Source organism: Hippopotamus amphibius, chromosome 2 (assembly GCF_030028045.1).
Source record: "Hippopotamus amphibius kiboko isolate mHipAmp2 chromosome 2, mHipAmp2.hap2, whole genome shotgun sequence".
NCBI classification, from domain to species: domain Eukaryota; kingdom Metazoa; phylum Chordata; class Mammalia; order Artiodactyla; family Hippopotamidae; genus Hippopotamus; species Hippopotamus amphibius.
Genome location: NC_080187.1, coordinates 44512648 through 44531181, shown reverse-complemented (window position 1 = coordinate 44531181; position 18534 = coordinate 44512648). Strand labels below are relative to the sequence as shown.

Genomic DNA, 18534 nt, shown 5'->3' with positions numbered 1-18534 from the left:
GGTTATATACTAAAAATCAATAAATGTAAATATTACAATGAAAAATAAATACTGCCAAACACATTTAAAGCATCTCATTCATTCATTCATTCCTTTAGCAAAGAACTACTGAGCACCTATTATGAGCCAGGCACTGTGCTAGATGCTAATGATTCATGATTGGAAAAGAGCCAGCCTTGCCCCTTGAAGCTTATAGTAGTTTAGGGGCTACAAATAAGTAAACACAGAAATTCTCAATATAAAGGGGAGAAGAAATATCACTGAGGAAGTACACAGTACTCTGAACCTAGGCAAGAATTTAGGAGTCAGAAAAGGTTTCCTGGAGAGAGTTAAGCTAAGCTGAGACTTGAATGATTACTAGGAACTTAAGGCCGACGCAAGTAAAAAGGGAGGTCATGACCCAGGCAGATCACGTGCAAAGGCACTGAAGTGGGAAGGGATCTGGCCAGTTCAAGGAATGGAAAGATATTAATTAGAACTAGAGAGTACAGTCCTGAAGGAAAATTTTTGAAAAATTAGGTTGAATTGGTCAACAGGACTCAGGTCATGAAGGGCCTTTCAAGCTAAAATTTGTCTTTCATATTGTAAGGGAAATGGGAGTCACTAAAGAGTTTTAAGCAGGGAGAGGTAACATGCTCAAATTTGTGTTTTATAAGACTCACTCTGGCTACTATGAGGAAACGAATTAGGCATACTGGGAGAATCAGAAGGCTGTTTTAGATGAGAACTAAAGAAGCAGCAGTCAGTATGAAGGGAATTGAACATATTCAAGACAAATTATCATTTAAAAGTGGGGTGGGGAGTAGCCAACTGGATTCTGACTATACCCTTTGGTTTGACAATTTCTGACATAAAACCTGAAATATAAGGATAATTTTTACATTCTTTGTTATGGCAATGGTGAATGTAAATGTCAAAAGAGATCTTCATACACTTGCCAGATTACTTGTTCCAAGAACAAGGTGAAAATCTAGATAAATTTTTTGGAAAAATCTGTGAAGGCATCAGGGAGTTACCCAGGTGACTTAGAAGCTAAGATCCTGGAGAGAAGGTAAGTGCAAAGAGGTAAACCCAACATTGGGTGTTGCTTTTCCCCTTTGAGTGTTTGCTAATTCACATTGTAGCCAATGAGCTGAGAAGATTAGCAGATCTAACAGCAGTTTCACGGGAGTAGGGAGACAAAAATTGGAGTTTAGAGCTCTCCACAGAGGAGTCTTAGTTAAATATCGCAGGTTTTGAGATGAGATCCCTGGAGAGAATGTCCCTATACCCTGGAATAGAGATTGGAAAAATATGGTCTGCAGGGCAAATCTGACCTACTACCTGTTTTTATAAATAAAGTTTTATTGGAACACAACCATACCCATTAATTTACATATTTTTCATGTATGTTTCTGTGCTTTTTTAAAACTTTTTATTTATTTATTTATTATTTTTTGGGGGGTACACCAAGTTCAATCATCTGTTTTTATACACGTATCCCCCTATTCCCTCCCTCCCTTGACTCCCCCCTACCTTCCCCGTCCCAGTCCTCTAAGGCATCTTCCATCCTCGAGTTGAACTCCCTTTGTTATACAGCAACTTCCCACTGGCTATCTATTTTACAGTTGGTAGTATATATATGTCTATGCTACTCTCTCACTTCATCTCAGCTTCCCCTTCACCCCCCGTCCCCCCAAACCTCGAGTTCTCCAGTCCATTCTCTGCATCTGCGTCCTTATTCTTGTCTTGTCACTGAGTACATCAGTACCATTTTTAGATTCTGTATATGTGAGTTAGCATACAATATTTGTCTTTCTCTTTCTGACTTACTTCACTCTGTATGACAGACTCTAGGTCTATCCACCTCATTATATATAGCTCCATCTCATCCCTTTTTATAGCTGAGTAATATTCCATTGTATATATATATGCCACATCTTCTTTATCCATTCATTTGTTGATGGGCATTTAGGTTGCTTCCATGTCCTGGCTATTGTACATAGTGCTGCAATAAACATTATGGTACATGTTTTTGTGCTTTAATGACAGGGTTGCATAGTTGCAAAACAGACCACAGACCTGCAAAGTCTAAAATATTTACTATCTAATCCTACACAGAAAAAGTTTGCTTAGTCCTGCCATAAGAAAAGGGTGAAGCAAAAATAGACCAGTCTTCATGACATCTGAAATCCTGATTTGAATCAGCTCAAACACAGAAGTTTATCTGACACTCTTCTAATTGCCTTTGAGATGCAAAAGTAAATCCTCTCCATAGCAAAGGAATTTCATCATCTATAGCATCATCTTTACATTTTGCTTATACATATTCAGCATTCAGTTAAAAATACCAAGCATAAAGGAAATATTAACAAATGCATGGAAACTCCAGAGGAAAATTTCTTGAAGAAAAAAATGGAAACAGAATGTGAGAATAAAAAATTAGCTGGAGAATTATAGAGGAGAATTAGAATCTATAAATAAAATATTCAAAAGAAATTTTAAAGCCATAAATTTAATAACTGAACAAAAATGTCTCTGAACAACAGATTACAGCAAGGAAAAAATTAGTGAATTGGAAAATATCTTAGAATAAAATATCCACACTGAAGCACGGAGAGAAAAATGGATAAAAATATAGAGATAAGCATAAGAAACATAGGTGACACAGGGAAAAAAGGTCTAAGATATATGTAATAGGAGTTCCCCTTGGAAAGGAGAGAGAAAATGGGATGAAACAGTATTTGAAAAAGTGGTCATTTTTCAAAATTAATGAAAGATATTACTCTAATACTCAAGATAAATTATGAGCCAAATCAGAATAAATACAAAGAAAAACACCTCTAAGCACATGACAGTAAAATGGCTAAAAATTACAGAGAGAAAAAGTTTTAAATCAGAGAAAAAGAAATATTACTATCAAAGGAACTACAATAAAACTGAGAGCTAATTTCATCTGAAATGATGAAAATCAGAAGACACTGGAATTACAGCTTCAAAGTGCTGATATAAAATAATTGCTGATATTGAATTCTATACTGAAATATAAGAAAAAAACAAATGCAAAATAAAGACATTTTCAGAAATATAAACTGGAAGACTTTGTCACAAGAAGAACCCACACTAAAAAAATAGTAAAAGCAGAGGGAAATTATTATGGATGGAAGCAAAGAAATGCCGGAAGGAAAGAACATTGGAGAATATAAATATGTGGGTAAGAATAAATCAGTATTCACTGTATGAAATACTTATAGAGTTTAAAATATATGTGTAATTAAAATACATTTCAATAGTAACAAATTGCAGAATGAACTAAGTAGAGATAAACTGCTCTAAAGTTCTTGGATGATCAGGCAAGTAGTAAAAATATCAATTTATAAGAGATTTTAATGGTCTTTTGTAATCTTTACTATAACAACTAAAATAATTTTCTAAAAAAGAATTCATAATAAGCTAATGAAGGGAAATGTAATAGTAAAAATCCTTTTTTTAGTGTATTAGCAGGAAAGAAATAAGAAGAAAAGAGGAAAATGTGAGATAAATAAAAAACAAATAGCAAAATGATAAATTAAACCCAAACGTTAAAGCAATTACATTAATATGAAGAGACAATATTCAGTGGGTACAGAGTTTTAGTGCTGCAAGACAAAAAGTTCTAGAGATCTGCTGCACAATAATATAAATATACTTAACTCTGTTGCACTGTATACTTAAAAATGTTTAAAATGGTAAATTTTATGTTATGTGTTTTTTACCAACAATAAAAAAGTAAAATTTCTTGTTCTAGCTCTGTGAAAAATGCCATTGGTAATTTGATAGGGATTGCATTGAATCTGTAAATTGCTTTGGGTAGTATAGTCATTTTCACAATGCTGATTTGTTGCGGGGGCAAAGGGGAAGCTGGGACGAAGTGAAAGAGTAGCACTAACATATATACACTACCAAATGTAAAATAGATAGCTAGTTGGAAGCTGCTGCATAACACAGGGAGATCAACTGGATGATGGGTGACGACTTAGAGGACTGGGATAGGGAGGGTGGGAGGCAGTCGCGGGAGGGAGGGGATATGGGGATGTATGTATAAACACAGCTGATTCACTCTGATGTACAGCAAAAACTGGCACAACAGTGTAAAGCAATTATATTCCAATAAAAAGCCTAAATAAATAAATAAATAAATAAATAAATAAAATTTTTTAAAAAGTAAACAAAGTATTTCAATTAAAAGACAAAACTTATGAACCCAAACTTTAAAAACTACAATAGCAATACACTGCTTACAAGAGCACACCTCAGATATAATGATATTGAAAGACAAAGTAAAAGAATAGAAAAATATGTAACGTTGATATAATGTACATTAGATAAAGTAGACTCTGACAAGAATTACTTGAGATTAAGACAAATATGTATTTATTATTAAAGAATCAACCCTCAGGTAGATACATCAATCCTAAATTTATATGCACTAATAACATTACCTAATAGCTTCTAAATATGTAAAACAAAAGTTGACAAAACTGGATGAAGAATGATAAAATATACAGTCTCAGTGGGAAATTTTTCACACACATCTCTCAGCAACTCTAAGAACCAGCAGGGGAAAAAAATCCGTAAATACGTAGAATATTTGAGCAACGTGAGTAACAAAGCTGACCTGACATAAATTGAACATTGTTATAAACAACAGCAGACTATACTTTCTTTTCTAATACAAATGAGACATTAACCAAAACTGACCACCTGCTGAGACAAAAAAAACAAGCCTTAACAAATTTCAAAGGATTACAATCACAGAGTTATAGTCTGTGGCCATCATGAAAATAGTCTAAAAATAAATAATAAAACAAAACTAGACAATTTCCAAATGTTTGAAAAATAAACACTGCATTTCTAAATAACTCATGGTAAAAGAAGAAATCACAACATAAATTACAATATATTTTAACTGAATATAATGAAAATATGACATTTAAATTCGTAAGATGCAACTAAAGCTATACTCTGAGGAAATTTTATATTCTCAAAAGCATAAGGTGTTAAAAAAAACCTGACAGATTCAGCTAAAAACTATAGCAGGAAGGATATAATAAAGATAAGAGCAAAACAAAGACACAGGAAACAAGCACATATATAGAAAATAAAACAGCAAACTGATTCTTTGAAAAGACTCACATAGTTTTTCGAAAACTATTCAAGAAAAAGAGAGAAGAAGGATGGAAGGTATAATTTTCCAGTATCAGGAATGAAACACTGACCACATATTCTAATGATGTTAAAAGATAAGTACAACTTTAACAGATTATAAAATTTAGAGGAAATGGACGTTTCTAGAAAAACTCAACTTGTCAAAACTGGAAGGAAAAGAAATCTAAAATCTGGATGATTTCATATTTATTTTTAAACGAATCCATAGTTTAATATACATAGTTCTACACATTTTAAAAAAAATACTAATTTTACACAAATTTTTCCAAAGATTAGAAAACCACTTGCCGACTTATTTTCTGAATCCAGCGTAATCTTCATACCAATACTCAATAGAGACAGTAAAAGAAAAAAGAAATAGAGGCAGGTCTCTCCTATAAACGTAGTTGCAAAAAAGTTTTCTAAAGCTAGACCCAAATCAAGTTAGCAACATATAATAGGAGATTGCATTGTCACCAAACAGGGATTTCCTAGGAATTAAAGGACTAGCTAACATTCAAAAGTTAACTAATATAATTCACCATACTAACAGAAGGGAAAAATCAATGACCACTTCAATAGATGTCAAGTAATGAAGCTGCTTGATAAAATCCAAGATTTAATCATATAAAATCTCAGCCAAGTGGAAACAGAAGACAACTTCCTTAATTTGATGAAGGGCATTTGTAAAAACCAAATAAGGAAAGCAAACGTTTTATTTAACCGTGGAGTACTGAAAGACTTCCACCTCAAATCAGCAACGAGACGAAGATGCCTGCTATTTCTATCTCTACTTAACACTGTGATGTGCAGCCTACCCAGAGAGATAACACAGGTAAAAGAAGTAAAAGTATAAAGAAAGAGAAGGAAGAAATAAAAACAGACTTCTTCGTAGATGATGTGTGTATGAAATTACAAACGAAAATACAAATGAATTATTCATTAATACAAATGAATTAATTAGTAATACAAACAGTAAGAGTAATACAAACTTACAATAGCAAATAAATTTAGCAAGGTTGCTGGTTTTAAGGTCAATAAGACAAACTCGTATTTCTATAAATAATCATGAGCAATTAGAAAATCAAATTTAAATTAAAAAGTGTAATAGCATCAAAATATAAATATTTAGGAATAAATTTCACAAAAATGTGCCTGGCTTACAGTCAAACCAAGAGTCCAATTTCTTCAATTTGGGGATCTTAATTTTAAAATACATAAAAAGGCAGTATTCAGAAATTAATCTAACAGATATTGCACTTAACAGAATTCTAGAGAATAATTCAATGAAAAGAAATTTCTGACATTATAACTAAGTTTACCTTGACAGTAAAAAAGGAGATGACCTGATGTAAGGAGGGAAAAAATAACTCAAAAAAAAAAAAAAAAGCTCACCATACTCAGTTGTTTTTACTGCAGAAGAAAGGCTATGGCCCAAAGGACTCATCTATAGCACGTTTTTCTACTTCACTTTAGAGACCAATTTAGTGACATACTTAGTGAAATATCAGTATCAGGATGTAGAGCAGCCAAAGGCACCTCTTAGCAAAATCAAACCTGTTTTTGGCCTAAGAGTTGACTTAACTTCCAGCAAATTCGGCAGAACTAAAAAATACTTAAATCCATATACATGTGTCCCAGCTATTCACAGGCCATGGGCAATTAACAACAAGCAACAAAGAAAGCAATTAAAATAAAATAGTAACAAATATTTTATTCCATCAGAAAAAAAAATCAACCACATATTCTTTGTTCAAAAGAATGGAGAAGTGAAGGACCTCTTGCCAAAAGCAATTGCAGTGCATTAATATTAAACATGATCTAATGAAGTCAGAAGTTGTTTGGGGAAAACATTCACCACAGTCAAGGCATATTCTGCATGATAAATTCTTAGCAGAAAAGAAGGGATTTAAACCTCTTTCCTATTTCACCTGGGATCTTTTTTGGTTTTTTTTCATACTGAAATAAAAAAAAATTAAAGGATGAATAATAGAGAGAGGGAGGGAGGGGGAAGGGAGAAGGAAGGAGAAAAAAATAGAAATAGAACTTAGCTTATATTTTTGCCTGAAAAGGGATAAAAAGGGAGCATATTATTCGAGTACTTAGCAATCTTACAAATTGAAAATGTCTGAATTTAAGAATAAAATTTATCTTTATATGGCAGAAGCAATAATTAACACTCTAAGATTGAGGGAATGTTCTGGTTTTATATCTAGCAGAAAAAATAATTTCTTTCTCCTTTCCCGCAACACAGGCCATCCCTCTTCCTAAGCAAAGCAGCCGCATAATTCCTTTCGACTTTGTAACCATTTTGGGAGATGGATGATTCACTCTTTGGGCAAGAGAGAGAAAAAAAAAGAAAAAAATCTGGCTCTGTTCCTTCCCTATTTGACCTCCTTAAAAGGATCTTTTTGAAGCTGTTAATCCAGGCTACGAAAATAGCAAGCAACAATTCTTTATTAAAGTTCAAATGGAATGGCCAACGGAAGGAGAGAACTGTTTCTTGAAAACCTAGGGCATAGTTTTTCCACATCTAAGCTAATAACAATTGCTGTTATTTGTTTCATTATTCAAATTGTGGCTCTGTCAAGGCCTTGTACAAATAAACACAAAAGGCCAGGTGAAGTGTGGTTTTGATAGAAACCTGCCTGGCAGTCAGTGGCTGCAATCTCATCATTGCCAGCTGGTTCTGGGACACATGCACACACGCACGCACATACACACACGCACACACACGGACACACAAACCCCCAATGCATGATTCAGCAATTTAATGGACCTTAAATTTGGCAATAGCCCTCTAGTACACATTTCTGTGGGAAATAAAAGAATGCAGGTTGAAGAGTCTGGCAGGTCTATAATTGTTGCTTTTGATACAAACCCAGGGCATAACCAAACACCAACTTTAGGCCACCATGACTATATAATGTTACTTTTAGATAGAACAGGTTACAGCTTGTTTGAAAATGATAACAATAAAATCTTAAGCAGGTAGTAGGAGGGAGAAAGTAGGAAGAGGAGGAGGAGATGAAAAGTCAGGAGAAAAGAAAGAAAACAAAGAGAAAAAGAACCACAACAGCAAAAACAGAGATGGGGAGGGGATGAAGAAGTGAAAAGACACATTTCCAAAAATCAGGGTCACTTATGATCTCATCTGAATGAGCATATTCTTTTCTCAGACAAATAATTTCTTACACAAATAATTAGAAAGTAGTCTCCATAAGTAAATCTATGCCTTTGCAGATGAAAGTGATGCTAATGACCTGCATCCTGAAATTTCTAAGTTTGAGGTATGTCCTACTAAGAGACCTAGTTATTATAAGAAGTATTAATTCAAGAAAATGCAAATTATGTCAACTTTGTTAAATCCCCTACAGAGCCTGAAAGCACATGAGCCATGGCTGGGTCACCTGTTGCCATTTATCCGTAGCTGTCCTGCCAAGGTCCAGATGATAGTGTGACAGGGGAGATTATTAGATAAACACAGGAGGTTATTTCTACACTGGCAACTTGATCGCTACTTCTAATTGGTATACAAATGATCTTTTAACAGCATCTGTAATAATCAGGTTCTACCTCCATATGTGAATATAATATTATCCCATAATGCAAACATTTTGATGTATAGCTACAGCAGTGAGTATGACTACCAAACATTCCAATATGACTGATTTTAAGTATTAATTTCCTGTATCTAGAGAAAAACATCAGCATGTATAGAAAGATTTGAAACAGAAAATAAGGTAACTAGATTAAAGGTGAAGCTGATTAAAACAATCCTCATACACTGATTGAGGAGCAGAAAGTATATGACACACTCTTCCCAGTTCCTGTATAAAATGCTATTACACATGTAAAAGTTGGAGGATGTCTATGACATTATTAGGTGTCTTTTCAACAAGACTGCCATAAGGAAAAACCTTTAGACTTAGATATTATTTCAGTAAGGAACTGGTGTATGTGTTTGTTTTAGTAATAATATGAATTTTACAATTAATTATATTTCTATCTTTTCATTGACTCTGGGAAGCTCATATTCAAACTTTCAAACAGAACACCACTTTTACTCCTCCAAATTTATTTATTTGTATGTTTCCTGACCCTGGTCCCTTTTTCTGTTTTACTATATTTACATGCATTTTTGTAAGCCACTTTAAATATTCTATGGAATAAGAAAGGACACAAAAAATAAATAAATAATAGATGAATAGATGATAGATAACTGACCTATGCAAATAGATACTACGTTTAATATAAATGTAGAGATCTAATAACAATGAGAGTGTATTCTATATGATTTCATTTATATAATATACAAAACAGACAAAAACAAATCTCTAGTGCTATGGGGGACACACAGGGGTGGAAAATTTAAAGAAAAGCAGGAAAGCATGTACCATAAAAATCAGAATATTGGTTACCTTTACTTAGACAGGGAGTGAGTGGTGATGGGAAGGGGCACAGAGGGTCGTCCCGTCCTGCTTCTTTACCTGGTTAATTGTTAAAAGGGTATCTGTTTTGTGATATTTCACTGAGCTGTACATTTATATTTTTATATTTACATTTTGTATTCTTTCTGTACATTACACTCCATGAAAAGTTTAAACTTATATATATTTAAAATGGACAACCAAAAGATGAAAATAAAAACAAATATTTGCAAAATACCAAAAAAGGATTGCTAGAAGCTAAAAAAGGGGGAGGTTATTACTGGAAGGAACAATGTTCAAATTCCAGACATTAAGAATATTGGAGGGATGGGCTGGAACAAAATGGAAATTACAATGTCATAGTACCAACCAAATCAGTATAGCCATAAAAAAAGAAAGTATATAAACAATCTTGCAAAATTCATTTGATGACAGGATTTATTGAGGGTCTATTATATGAAAGGCACTGTTTCAGGCACCAGAGATAAGAACAGTGGAGCAGTGAACAACACATGTAAGGTCTTTTTTCTCCTGAAGCTTACATTCTGGAATGAAGGAGCAAGAGGAGGAGGAGACTAGTGATAAAGATAAGCAGATAGAAACAAGCACTTCAGAAGGAGAATACAGTTTATGTAAATCCCCAAGAGTGGAAGAGTTTGGCATGTTTGAGAGAATGAAAGGCCCTATCCCTGGAACACACAATGGGAAAAGGGGAAAATGGCATGAGATGATGTTGGGGTTGGTGGGGGAAAGATTGTGGATTGTAAGGGTGGAGTGCTTGGATTTTGAGTGTGATGGGTTTTAAGCCGGAGATTGACATGACTGGTTTGTACTTTTATGATCACTTTGTAGGCAATAGATTTTATGAAGGAAAAAGGCCAACAGTCAGGCAGCTCTGGCATTCATCAAAGAGAGACAGAATGGCAGCTTGGATTGAAATACTAGTACTGATCATGGGAAAAGTGGATGGATTCAGGTTATGTTCTAGATGTAGAGTCAGCAGGATGTGCTGATGGATCAATGTGGGAGGAAAGGTAAAACAAAGAATCAAGAATCACTCCTACATTGGGGCTAGAATAATTGGGTGGTTTTCAGTACCTTCCACTAATATGAGGAAACTGGGATAAAAGCAGGTTTGAAGGTACAGGGAACTAAAGGGTTCCATTATAGCTGCGTTAAAGTGGTGGTATTAATTAGACATGCATATGAAGATGTCAAGTGGGCACTGGATATGAACCTGGAATTCTAAACAGAGGTCACAAGTGGAGATACAGGGAGTCACAGTCTGTGTATTATATTTAAAATTTTGGAACTAAATGAGGTCACCTAAGGATACTGTACAGATAAAAAGTGCCCCAGGACAAAGTTCTAAGGCATTGCAATACTTAGAAGCTGAGCAGAAGAGAAGGAGCTAACAAGCAAGACTAAAAAAGAGTAGGCTTGGGACTTCCCTGGTGGCATAGAGGTTGAGAATCCTCCTGCCAATGCAGGGGACACGGGTTCAATCCCTGCTCCAGGAAGATTCCACATGCCTCGGAGCAACTAAGCCCGTGTGCCACAATCACTGAGCCTGCACTCTAGAGCCCATGAGCCACAACTATTGAGCCTGTGTGCCACAACTACTGAAGCCTGTGCACCTAGAGCCTATGCTCCACAACAAGAGAAACCACCACAGTGAGGAGTCCATGCATCACAATGAAGAGTAGTCCCCGCTCACCACAACTAGAGAACACTCGTGTGTAGCAACGAAGACCCAATGCAGCCAATAAATAAATTAAAAAAAAAAAAAAAAAGAGTAAGCTCAACCTTTTGCACATTAAGGAACACATGGAAAATTACAGGTTTTTTTCAGCATACCAGGCTAAGAGGCAAACTTAGGGTCCTCTCCAAAGACTGAGGGGATCACTATCTTGGCCCACTCGAAATCCATTTACAGTACACCAGTGGGCCTCAGTATGATGGATAATAGGATATGACCATAAGAATGAAAGGCAAAGAACAATCAAATTGATTAAGTACTTAGTTTGGAGTATATTCAGATTTTTTGGCACAACATTTATAATAATATATTTTCCACTGAGGTCCAATTATGCTGCTTTTTAAAGACTCTTTCAAATCGACTGTAAATATTTAACCTCATGACAGCCGCAAATGCACCGCTGTCTTCACTTCTTCATCAGAAGTGAATCTTCGTCCTCGTAGGGCTGCTTTCAGGGGACCAAACAGGTGAAAGTCCAATGGAGTGAGATCAGGACTGTAGGGAGGATGCTTTAGCACCTCAAAATGAAGTTTTTGCAGAGTGTCGACAGTGTGAGCAGAAGTGTGCAGACGTGCATTGTCATGCAAGATCACAACGCCCTTGGATAGCAATCCTCTGCGTTTAATCTGAAGTTTAGGCTTCAGCTCTTCAATAAGTATCTTGCTGTAATGAGCACTATTGATTGTTGAACCTTTTTCCTGATAATGTTCCAATACTGGCCCCTGAGGATCCCAGAAAACTGTAAGCATCAATTTTCCAGCTGATGGTTGAACTTTTTCTTGGTCGGCGATTGAGGATGTTTCCATTCCATACTCTGCCGTTTACTCTCAGACTCATAGTGATGAATCCATGTCTTGTCACCAGTAATGATTCTCTTTAAGAAACTTTCACCTTCCTTAGAGTATCAGTCCATATTTTGTTTGCAGATATCAAAATGCTTCTGTTTATGCTCTTCTGTGAGTTGTTTTAGTACCCATCTCACACAAACTTTTTGAAACCTAAGTCTGTCGTGGATTACTTCATTTTGAGGTGTTAAAGCATCCTCCCTATAGTCCTGATCTTGTTCCATTGGACTTTCACCTGTTTGGTCCCCTGAAAGCAGCCCTATGAGGATGAAGATTCACTTCCGATGAAGAAGTGAAGACAGCAGTGCATTTGCGGCTCACAGCTCAGCCTAAGACATTTTTTATGAGGGAATATGAAAGCTTGTTGACAGATAGACAGTGTATTGAAAAGCAAGGAGATTATGTTGAAAAATGATGTATTTGTCTTTTCTAAAAGTTAATGAAAATAAATTCTACAGCCAGAGGGCGGATAATTTTTGACACACGCTTGTACATGATTGGAAAACTATAAAATCTAAGTTTGAGTTTAGTGAACATAGCAAAATTCAACTTGATTCCTTTCTTATATGTATTCAGGAACTTTTAAAAATTGGCCATTGCCCTTCTTACTCTGAACACTTAAGTTACCTTTTTAAAGTCAAACTCCTAGGATCATCATCCTTCAGCTCCCTCTTGGCCAAACTGCTCAGTGATGTTTCATCTCCCTTCCACATAATGTGTACATGCACATGCACACCTGCACACTTTGGTCAAAGGGCTCGAGAGCCCTCTTTCCACTATAATAAGCCACCCATGTCTACTACCTCCCAGGTTTCAGTGACTCTGGCTTCCTCGTGCTGACAGTCTTCACAAGTAGAAGTACTATATCACTCAAATTCCAATTTCCAAGCCATAAGGAAGTGATGTCCCTATCCTGCCAGCTTCCCAATACCACCTCAAACCCAAAGTTATGAAAAATCTCTGATGAGGAGAAAAACCAAGGCCCCTTATCATAGTTCTAATTCTTGGCAGCTGTGCAAACTAAAACTAAGGTAACTAACAAGAGGATCTGCATTTCCTCTAATTCCCTAAATCTGAACATCATCACCATCATCATCAATGAAATCATCATATCTTTGTTCCAGTGTACTATAGTTTGATACCATTTTATTACTTATAGGAAATCATGATGAACTATTCCTTGACTACACTTCTTTCCTACTAAACAACACATGTATTGTTTTGAACAATAAACCAAACTTAGTTTGCCAAATGTTTAAACAGCATATTCTCTAGTGTTTGCCTGCACCACACATTTGCACTGCCAAACAACTTCCCTCTTGGCTGAGATCCCCGGTTGCTTTTATTTCCCTTCTGTTTTCTCAGAAATAAATGATTGTGCTTACTTAGTTTAGTTGAAGGCACAGTTTCTCAGAGAGCAGTTTTACAGATGTCCATAGCCAGAAAAGTATTTAAAACAGGTTGAGTGGGGCCATTGGTTCTAAGACATTTATAGGTGCTATAAAAGTCTTGGACATTTTCCCCTCCAAATTCTGATAGAGGCAGAGGAAGCAAAGTGAAAAGGCCTTAAAAGAGTTGTCATCATATTCTTGGGCTTCTCTTTCCTTTTTTAATTCTTTCGGCCTATTAATCACTGTTTTTCTCTTTCCTATGTCAAATACTTCTGAGAAAAATCTTTGTCAACCGTGTTCAAGATGGATTGTTGAAAGGAGAACCAAAGGCTTTATACAAAACCCCAAACTGCCCCACATAGGACAATATGGAATTTTTGTGGTACTTTTGTGGCACCAAGGCCAACTGACAATTTCCAGCTTGGAAACCACTTTCTAGAAGTGATGAGCTCCACTGAGGAAGATGAAAGAGTGATGAGGAGGATAACTGATGACAGTGTGCAAGAACACAGTGCTTAAAGCAGGCTGGATGAAGATGGAAAACACTACATGATGGGGGAATAATGAGGTGGCTATAAAAGCCCTGCACAAGTCACTAAAATGAAGGTGGGTAACTCTGCCATCCAAGCAGTATTATAGAAAGGAAGCATGTATCAGTACCAGGAGATATTCCAACGTAGGAATGTGGAATTCTGGCCCAAACCCATGCCGCTGTGGAGCAAGAATTCCCTCTGGAAGCTGTCAGACAGTCAGAGTTGCTATTCCCATTTGCCAACAGAAGTGCAGCGGGTCCACTTACATTCTTATCTGGTGTAACAGCAAAGATCCTTCATGCCTATTTCTAAATGCACATTTTTAATATTCAATATAATGGTACTCTTTAACAAACTCTTTACTCCCTGCCTCTCTGATGAAGCTTCCTGTGGTCTTGAAAGGGATGGTTAACCCAAGAATGGATCGCAATCTTTCTGCATGAGCGAGTCGAGAGACACTCCATTAAGCCTTCCAGTGTTTAACAGAAACAGTCATCTCTTACCTCGGAGCAGATAAGCCAGCTGCTCGGTGATGAGCTCAGGAGCCTCCTGGAGAATCTCTTTCACCACCAGAGAGGAGGAAGACTCTCGGAACTCAAACCCGGCATCGCCCTGCTCAACTGGATTAATGACCTTGACGACTGCTGACTCTAAAGTTTTGTCCTCACTGTAAAGCAAATGGAGGAGAGGAAGAGAAAGAGATATGGCATGTTTTCTTACTTTTTGGAATTATTTCTTACATCTGTGTGGGAACCTCTGCTCCCACACAAATGACCATCTCTCAACAGCCAAATATATAAGTAAGCTCACACGACCTATATTCTACGTGTTTTCACATTTCATTTCAACTAATCACCTCCCCAAGAGTCTTACAGACTTTCACAGCTTAGCACGTCTATCTCTTGTTTTGCTGTTGGAAATAATAACAACAATAACAGTCATTGTTATAGCTAACATTTATTGAGCTTCCACTACAGGTCTGACACTATTATAAGTACTTTCAGAGTACTATCACATTTTGAACCATAAAATGACCCTCTTCAATAGGTTCTATTAAAATTCCTATTTTACAAATGGGGGGAAAAGGCACGAAAAGATTACAAAATGTGACCAATACAACATGGGGCATATAACCAATATTTTGCAAAAACTGTAAATGGAGTGTAACCTTTAAAAATTGTATAAAAGTAAAATATGATAAAATAACAGTGACCAAGGTCATAGAGCTAGTAAGTAGACCACTTGTATTTAAGCTCTATCTGGTTCCAAAGTTTGCACATCCAGCTATGGTGCTGGAGAAAAAAATACTACTGGCTTATTTATTTCCATATCATTCTTTTTACATGAGATAGAGTTAGCTTTTATGAAAGGCAGGAAGAAAGATGTGGCTACAACTGACTTTTCTTTCTGTCTGCCAAAACCAAAGAATTGCAATGAAGAAAATGATCTCAATTTATTCTTGAAAAACATTCTTTTTCATAAACAATTCAAAAGCTGCACTTCACAACTGCAGTCTCAAAACCAGTGTAAATGTTTCCATTGTAATTGGTAACAAAACTCTCCCTAAGATCTTGACTGACACGCATTTCATAGTTCACGCCTTTGGTTTCCCGCATTGTTTTTGTCCATATCTACATGTGCGTTATAGTTGGTTTGAAAAAGTTAACACATAAATTTAGGCAAACGTGATCATCCTGAATACTGATAACTGAAGTCAGTCAAATAGGCTATAGATCCTCTCAGGCAGGTGTCAACAACTGACTGATAAACATTATTCAAAAAAATTTTGCCTGTTTTGAACATCATGGGGATAAAAATAGCCCAACACAGGCAGATTATTTTCCAAACTCTTTATAACTGAATGAACTACATAACTGACACTACAATGTATTCAGACCCAAATATGCTTCCTTAAGAAGATTAGATAAAAAATTAGATATTTGTATATGTTTCTATTTCATGTATACTTAAGTCAGTGTCCACTGGTGAATGTCATCAATGATTAGCAAATTAGCAAAGTGTACAAAAAAAACTATCATCTCAAACTACTGGGATGTTTAACTGGGGACTCTTCACTCATTAGCAACAGAGAGCTTATCAAAATAGGATTCTTTGTGATGGGTTATAGGTCCTTGAAGGCAGGGAATTTGTCTTATTCCTCTTTATGTACCTGTAGGTTCATGCACCAGTTAGTAACTCCTACTTATTGAAGGAGGCAGAATACCTGAGTTCTTATCCAAACTCTTCTACTAACTGCATGTGGTATTTTGGGCAAGTCACTTGCAACACTGGGTTTCAGGTTTCTGGTCCATAAAATAAGGAGTTCAAATTACATGAACTTTCAAAACTCCATCCTGCTTTTATAGTATGATGCTATGAATAAATGAGGCAATGATCAAAGGGCTTCCACAGCACATGTACATAATTTTCCATTTCACTACTGAGATTTCTTAAGAATCTTTCAGTTTTATTTAGTGTTTAATTTCAATCTTCATTATACATTTTCAGCATAGGACTGTTGGTTGCTATAAGAAAGTGCTTGCAATGATTTAAAATTATAATTTTGGTCTATTTTACAAGAACTTTCCACTCAAAGATGTCATATTTGAAATGCCAAAGTAAAATCAGAGGATTGGCATAGCCCAAATTTTGCCGTAAGAGAAAAAACACATTCCCTTTATTCTGAATGTCCTCTGTCTTTAATCCATCTCTCTAAACCACAAAAATCCTGAACAAGATAATACTTCGCATAGAAGAACCCCTGTTACAAGATCAAACCTCCCTCCAGAGTCTCACATGAAGCCTTACCTTGCCAGCACATTGCTGCCAACAAGTGTTAGAGATAATTTCCCTTCATCATTTAGCTGATGCAGATTAATTTCATCTCGGAATATGTGGAATGATTCAGAGATATTTAGCTCTTCTAAAATAAACCTCGTCTCGGTGAAGTAGTTGAATTCAGTTCTTGGTATGTTCAGCACAGGCAAACAGAGAACCCCAGGTGGGCTGACCTACCAGGAAAAAAGTTGACTGAATCACTCACGACAGCAGGAAGAGAGAATACAACTGCATTTTCTCAAACCTGAGGGTAACTGGAAGGGGAACGAAAGTCGTTTGGCCTTACTAAACCACCTGACGTTCATAACCAGCTTTTCCTGAACCCAATCAGCAGAGCATTTTCCATGGGTAAGCGGCCCCTGATTTTTTTTAACCTCTTGTTACCCCACATGAAAATTCTCTTGCCTTTCTTGAAATATTTTATGTCTCATTTCATCCCTTCCACAATTAAAAAATATACATATACATTCTCTGCTTCATAGGAAACAAATTCACATATCTTTATGCAATCAGCAGAAAATGAGAATGATTACAGCAGGACAGGTGAAGAATGTGGTGACACGGAAGGCCTATGTATCCCATCTGTATGAGACATCTGCACATCTGCCACTCGGCCATAGCCAATTGTTTCCATGCAAAAAATTCAGGTCCAGGATAGGTAAATCTTTCAATTACTCAAGAAAAGCTAGAAATCTAGATTTGGGGGTGTTATCTGTGATGTCTAATTATTACAATTAATTTTTTAATTAAAAATACTGTGTAGGAGGGGAATTCCCTGGTGGTCCAGTGGTTAAGACTCCACCCTTCCAATGCAGGGGGCATGGGTTCCATCCCTGGTGAGACAACTAAGATCCCACATGCCGCACGGCGTGGCCAAAAGTAAGTAAAGAAATAAATACTGTGTAGGTTAGTGAAAACTCATATGAGACAGATTTGGCCCACAGACTACCAGATTGTGATTTCTGTTAATTTCTTATACTATTTTTAAAAATCTTATGTTAACAAACCTCTTTAAAAAACTGTAGCGATGGGAGAAGCAGGAGACGGGTAGACGTTAGCGAATTTCAGATTTACAATAATAAACTTACTTTTCCATAGGAATTTTAAAAACGAAGGTGCTTTTAAAAATTACCAAGAGTCTATAGCAATAAGCCCTAAATGTCACTGAGAGAATGTGGGATTTGGGAACACTGAATTTTCGCATAAAGTAAATGGCTTTTGTTCTCACATCATCGCCAGTTCTGTCACAAGCATAGTATTTATTACACAGTTTTAACACCATTATCATCCATCTCCTCTTCCTAGCAGGGATTTTTGTCTCTTTTGTTCAGTTATGTTTCTCAGTACATAAAACAGTCTGGCACAAAGTAGGCGTTTAACACATATTTGTTGACTGAAATCAATGAATCACCTACTGCTATGGTACACAAAGCACAAAGCCATTCCAACAGGTGGTTTTTATCCCACCTGTCAGGCTAATACAGAATCACAATCGTGTAATAATTATTAGCATTTTATATATAGCAAGTTGTTTTTTCTTACTAATTGACAGAGTTATATCTAACTCCTGAT

General features: G+C 36.0%; 1 protein-coding gene across 4 annotated transcripts in view; it reads right to left on the bottom strand.

The window, feature by feature from the left end:
- Positions 1-18534, bottom strand: part of PRUNE2 (prune homolog 2 with BCH domain) — a 271291-nt gene that overhangs the window by 198461 nt on the left and 54296 nt on the right. For all 4 annotated transcript variants that reach the window (XM_057721032.1, XM_057721034.1, XM_057721035.1 and 1 more), the window contains exons 3-4: positions 16933-17135; positions 14628-14791 (exon numbers count right to left, since the gene is read on the bottom strand). In XM_057721032.1, the coding sequence (XP_057577015.1) occupies positions 14628-14791; positions 16933-17135 (367 nt within the window). The remainder of the gene's footprint in view (positions 1-14627; positions 14792-16932; positions 17136-18534) is intronic.